Source organism: Embiotoca jacksoni, unplaced genomic scaffold (genome assembly GCF_022577435.1).
Source record: "Embiotoca jacksoni isolate LCO1_2020_lvr unplaced genomic scaffold, fEmbJac1.0.p SCAF_25, whole genome shotgun sequence".
Taxonomy (NCBI): Eukaryota; Metazoa; Chordata; class Actinopteri; family Embiotocidae; genus Embiotoca; species Embiotoca jacksoni.
In genome coordinates this window covers 2,831,863-2,837,862 of record NW_027185376.1, presented here as the reverse complement: position 1 = coordinate 2,837,862, position 6,000 = coordinate 2,831,863, and the positions used below count along the sequence as shown (strand labels likewise).

The following is a 6,000-nucleotide window of genomic DNA, read 5'->3' as shown; positions in this document are numbered from 1 at the left end:
GTGAAGAAGAGCACATCAGTGCACAGGGGACCGAAAAACAGAGAGGTGTGACATGGAAGGACATACATCGAGCAGACACATGATTCTGAATAAATTGCATCCAATTTCACCTCACTTCAAATTAAGTTCACTCATTCTGACATGTGACACTTATTCTCAACATTCACCTCTTTTTTTTTTTTTCCCCTTCTTTTTTTTTTTTGTCCCTGTGAGGGTTTTTGTAAGAGCCAAATATTTTGTAGCGATGACGTGAGAGTTTATTCATTTCTTTTCTCGCCTGAAATTATTGACATTTCTGACAACGTAATACCATATAAAAGTGATGGAGAGTCGATTAATCAAAACAACAGTGGACTGAAATTAATTCCACCCATGCAAATTATAATAAAAGTAACCACAGATACAAAGTTTTAAGAAAGAGAATATCGTAGGGATCATTTCAGAGCTGAATAAAAAGAAACATTTCCGACAAAAAAATATTGATTGTAACGTGTGTAACCTTCACTTAGCCGAGACGAATGCAGAATATAATGGAAACAACAGGTAATCTTTGCAGAGAACCATGTTTGATGTGAAAAACAGCCAAAATGGATTGAGCTCAGTAGTTTGGTCAGTGGCAACAACAACAAAAAAAAACGCTTCAACCACACGTTGAGTAAATTTTAGGGCACGATTAAAGGGCTTATGGTGTGAAGTAAAGTGGTATTTTACAGCCATGTTATCAAAAATTCAGGTTAATAGGTTAATTTCGGCCTGCCCAGTGGATTTTATATATATCTATATAGATATATATATCTATATATCTATATAGATATATATAAATAATTCTTCATGTAATTTGAGTTGAAGCATGCAGAGGAAAATCTGCTTAAAAGAAAAACACATTTTCTATATTGGCGTGATAAGAAATTACAGTAGACACTGTTGTAGCTGTTTGACATGATGATGTTTTTTTCTTTTTCTTTTTTCTTTAACTTGACCCACGGAGTAAAACATTTTAGAAAAAGGGGGAGAAAGCCATGTGAACAAATAAATAAAAAGGTAAAATCTTCCCCAGTCCTTGAGCTGAAGTTTGTGTGTTCTTTGGCTATCAGGCTTTGGCAACAGAATGACACAGTAGCTCAAAACAAAGCTGCAGTCGACTTGACGGATACCGAAACCCCTCCTCCTCTTCATCTTCACCATCATTATCATCATCATCATCATCATCATCATCATCACGTGACAGTCCTTCGTTTCCTCTCCCTTTTTGTCCATCCTCGGAAACAATCTCATGAAATCATTAATAAATACCTGTAAAAGTTGTACAAAGTTACACCGTGACTGAAAATATTTGCAGATGAAACACAAATCAGAGGCAAACAACATTATTATGCAATCGTTTAACAGCAAAGGTTCATTTTTTTGTCCAAAAGAGAACTTTATCAGTGTGATTTCAATTTGAAGACAGCATTTTTCTGTTTTTTTTTTTGTGTTTTTTTTTTAAAGTATTTACATACAAACAATGAAGAAGACAAAGATAAAATGTATACTCAACCTCACACATATAGCTTTGATTTTGCCAGTACAAATGTAAAAATTTAGAGCACATTTACATTACAAAATTATTCTTAGTACTCAGATGCAACAGACTTTGGTAAATAGTGTTTTGGTTTGGTATGATCTCTTTACTAAATCCCTCCTCGTAGGAACCAAAATTTGGGCGACAGTCTGGTCTGTACGGCCAGAATCTAAAACTCTTTGAAACAGCACACGGTATGTTTTTACATAATTCTCAGATATTAATCTCTTTTTTCTTGTTTTTGGTTTCGCCAAGGTCATTTACATAACTGTGGTAATCACACTGACAACACATAGTTTTTGTTTGCAAACTCATGACTGTCCGTCCAGGTGACTTGGGGAACGCGTTTCAGTTCTCATTTCAAGAGGAGTTCCTCCACCTTTTGTTGTTTTTAATGGCTGCCACTTTTCCACTCCACTGTTTTGTCGGAGGGCTCGTTCATTTCGGGAGCTCCTCTAGAGAATCAGTGAGAGGGTCCATCGGTGCAGCGGGGCCGAGGTCGGGCTGTTTCAAACGCTTTATTGTGTTTTTCAAGGCTTGCCTCTTGTTGCAGAACCAGACGCGCACCACTTCCCTGTCATAGTTCAGCTTCTCGGCTATTTCCGTCATTTCCTGTCCGGAGGGGTGTGTGTTCTTCTCAAAGTGGCTGTTGAGGATCTCGAGCGCCTGCGGGGTGAAAGAGGTCCTCCGCTTGCGTTTTTTCGAAGGCTCGCTGCCGATAAACTCAGTCAGGTTCTGCATGCCGGATCGGTGGCGGGCTTCAGCCTCGGCCATCCAGCGCTCCAGAACGGGCTTAATCTTCTGGGCGCTTTTAGGGGTGATGTCCAACTTCTCAAACCTGGCAGGATATAAAAGGCCAGGGTTCAGTTTTCCTGTCAGACTGCTACCTATAGTGTTCTCTTGGGCTTCCTGTGGTAGGAAAAAGTGGCTTCTCAGGATGGTGTGTCTGGGGAGAATTGAGAAAAAAGAATCTTACTTAGGCGCGCCCTGCCAGAACAAGGGATAAGCTGCCTGCCTTTTAGTCTCCTCAACCAGAATGCCACAGGGACTGAGACTAACATCCAGGTGCACATCTGGGACAAAACCCCTCCGTATTCTGCACCTGGAAACACCTCAGCTGCAGCAGCTGGAGGTGATGGTTGCCAGTAGTGATAATTTTCTGGACGAGGCTGTGGTTCTCTGTCCCAAATTGGCAGTAGTGGAACAAGGAGATTTTTTGCCAATGGCTAGAAATCAGGTCCAGTTGAACCAAAAACATAGAAAACAATCTAACGAAATGTTTTCAAAACTGTCACAAATCAACAGAAAGACAAAACAGAAATCACTCACAAACATCCCATTCCTTTCCCTCAGAGTGATAACCCCCCACCACCACCCCCAAAAATAAAATAAAGAAAAAAAAAAAATCCACTAATGCATGCAGTTAAATACGGCACCATCATTTATTTACAAAAAGAGCTTGAATTATTAATCAAAATGTACATTTAATACATTTTTCAAACTTTCTTTCGTCTTCTAACAACCTCTCATTTTATATTTCATAAGAATACATTTACACACTCTAATACTGAAAGTTCGTGCAACTTTACACATAATTCAGACTTCACACAGACTCGGCGTTTTAGCGAGTCACAGTAAGAATGAAGAATGGCGCATTTTCCTACCAACACCGCTCGCTGCAGCTCAATGACTGTCAGGTGCATTTTGTGTGTGATATGACGTGCATATGGAGTTAAATTAGATATGATAGAGGTTTTGAAAAAGATTCCTCTCATGCTTGTAAAGTTTATTATTAGGATTATTTTTCAGTGGAACATCCCTCACTGGACTCACTGTGGAAAAGAAGACAACTTCATTTGAAGGAATCTGATAAATAATCAGCATATGTATATACATTTTTTTACTTTTATTTTACCAAGAAGTACCATTGCGATCAAAAACCTCTTTCACAAGGGAGACCTGGACATGATGAATAGATTTTTGCTTTTTAATTACAGGTAATAATAATAATAATAATAATAATAATATCAAAACACATTTTTCATGAGGATTCTTACAATTTTTGTGATTAAAGATTTCGACTTCGACACTTGTGACACAGTTTATGTGTTTTGTATGAATTATAATGCTGAATGTGAAATATCCCGCTGTATGTTTACTAAAAGAGGAACATTATCATTCTTAAGTAAATATAATTTTTTTTTTTTTTGTTTTGTTTTTTTGCAAATGCTCTTAGTCAGATGACTCTTATGGAAAGACAGCAGAAAGCCACATGAAGCTCAGCTCTCTGGAACAAACAATGCCAAAAAAAAAAAAAAAAAAAAAAAAGAAGAGAAGAGAAAAAAAGACTGTTTCTAATGGCGAGGTGAGCTGAGGGCTAGATGCCCATGCATGCATGAACTTCCTGTTTCTACACCTCGTCGGTGGATTCCTCCTTGTCGACAGGCGGTATTATTTATAACCCCCCGTCCTCCTCCTAAACAGTGAGAAGAGGAGGGCCCCATACTGCGGGGAATACATTAGTAAATATGAAGAGTCACCAGAGACAGGACATTTCATGGATCAACAGGAACCGCGGATACTAAAATGAGTTGAGAGCCGCTCAGCTGGGGTATGCACTCCCTCCTCCGGTGCATCAGCACGAGGGACGGAGCCTCTCTGGCTGCTTCTTAAAAGTACCTCAGGAGCCGTGTGTGGACGTGCTGCGTGTTTGGTCCGGGTCACAGTCTGCCGGAGGGTTTACAGTCATGAGAGAGCTATCTGAGTGGTATATAATCAGGACCGGATGACGTGAACCTGAAATCTATACTCGCGTCTTTATTTTTTTACATCATATTTTTACCTCCATATTTGTTTAATGTCCGCACTTTCTTCAACTGAATCTTTGAAGAAATCGTTTCTAGTCCCGCTTTTAAAGTTGAAATGTCTTTAAAGCACTTTTCTTCCCGATGACTTGTGATATGTGACTAAATTTGCCGTTTTGCTTCCATCAGAGAATGAGTTTTGTTTCTCATGTTGCTGATATATTTGTCCCGTTACATTATGACGTGTCTAATAAACTGGTCGGCTGGTTGTTGGTTTAGAAATACTGATACTGATCTAAAGAGAGGCTGAAATCAAACTAATACTTTAGCGGACTCCTGTCAGTGGGCTTTATAACAATAAATGAAAATATCTCTGTAATATCTTTGGTTGCTTTAGGCCATTGTTGGTAATGTTAGAAAGCAATGTTGGATTTTAAAATCAATGTGATGAAGTATTTATATTTCTAAGGTGCTGAATTCAGTCAAAAACAGACATCCAAGTTTGTTATTTCACCCTGTAACACTGATTTGTCCAACAAATGCTTTACATCCTAATATTAAGATGGTAAGCAAACTTATCCAAATCGCTCAACCCTGCTCAGATACTTGCTCTTCTTTTTTTTGTTTTATTTAGAATGATTCAGTCTTTAAATTGATATTTGCTGATATGCTAATTTCCAACCCTATTTAATCAGGTTAAGTTTTATAAGTCTGCTTTATGTTGATGTCTTTGAAAAAATTGGCTTCTTTTGATAAATACATACATCATTTTGTAGAAATTTAGAAAATAGTTTTCCACCAAAAAAATATTGAATACCCCCGCCCAGATTCATAACATCGGTAATCAATAAAGTTGTTTTATTGTCTAGCTTTATGTAGGCCTACTGGTGAAATATGGCTAAGATCATTTTTTGGAAAGCCGTTTATGTATCCCTGGTTGATCATACAGTTAAAAATCTTGTCATGTTTATTTAGGTCGGTCCTTTAAAGATTTAACTAGCGAGAACAGAAACCAGAACCTAAGATGTTCATGATGGTACATTCAATTTTCAGCAGTTTGAAGCACTAATTAAGGCGCCTAAACAACAGTCGACTTTTTAAACCATGGAATTAAAACAACATCCGTGATGACTATTCTTTGGATTCAATCGGATTCCTTCTTCATCAATATATCCTCGTATTCATTTCACCGAAATCAGACCAAACTCGAGCCAGAAGAGGACATTCGAGCACATCGCTGGTTTGAAGATGCCCCCGTGTAATGCCTGTGCCTGTTTAGATAAACTAATAAAGTGCCTGGAAGCATGGTGAGCAATAAAAGCAGACAAGATGGAAGCATCTGTCAGTGTCTGTTCACTGTCTGGAGTTCAGAGCCGGAGCCCCAGAGCCACCGTGACGTCCCGCTTCTCCTCAAACTTCATGTCTATGTTGATGTTAACTAAACTAAAGCATGTGAAGTTTGCTCCGCTACTTAAAACATCAAGATGTCATGTCCAATGTCATACAAAAAAAAAAAAAAAAAAAATCCTCTTAACAGCATGAATAGCAGCCCACAGAGTGTTTGTTTTTGAAGCTAATGGCTTTTAATGTATGTTATAAATATTTGAATTATGCCGGGCTGTAAATATTTCATGT

The 6,000-nt window shown here is 38.2% G+C and overlaps 1 protein-coding gene across 1 annotated transcript in view; it reads right to left on the bottom strand.

The window, feature by feature from the left end:
• Positions 1 to 206: 206 nt before the first annotated feature.
• pou6f2 (POU class 6 homeobox 2) overlaps positions 207 to 6,000 on the bottom strand; it is a 67,261-nt gene continuing 61,467 nt past the window's right edge. Inside the window, exon 9 of the mRNA XM_069159626.1 lies at positions 207 to 2,507. Within this exon, the coding sequence (XP_069015727.1) occupies positions 2,000 to 2,507 (508 nt within the window). The 3' untranslated portion in view covers positions 207 to 1,999. The remainder of the gene's footprint in view (positions 2,508 to 6,000) is intronic.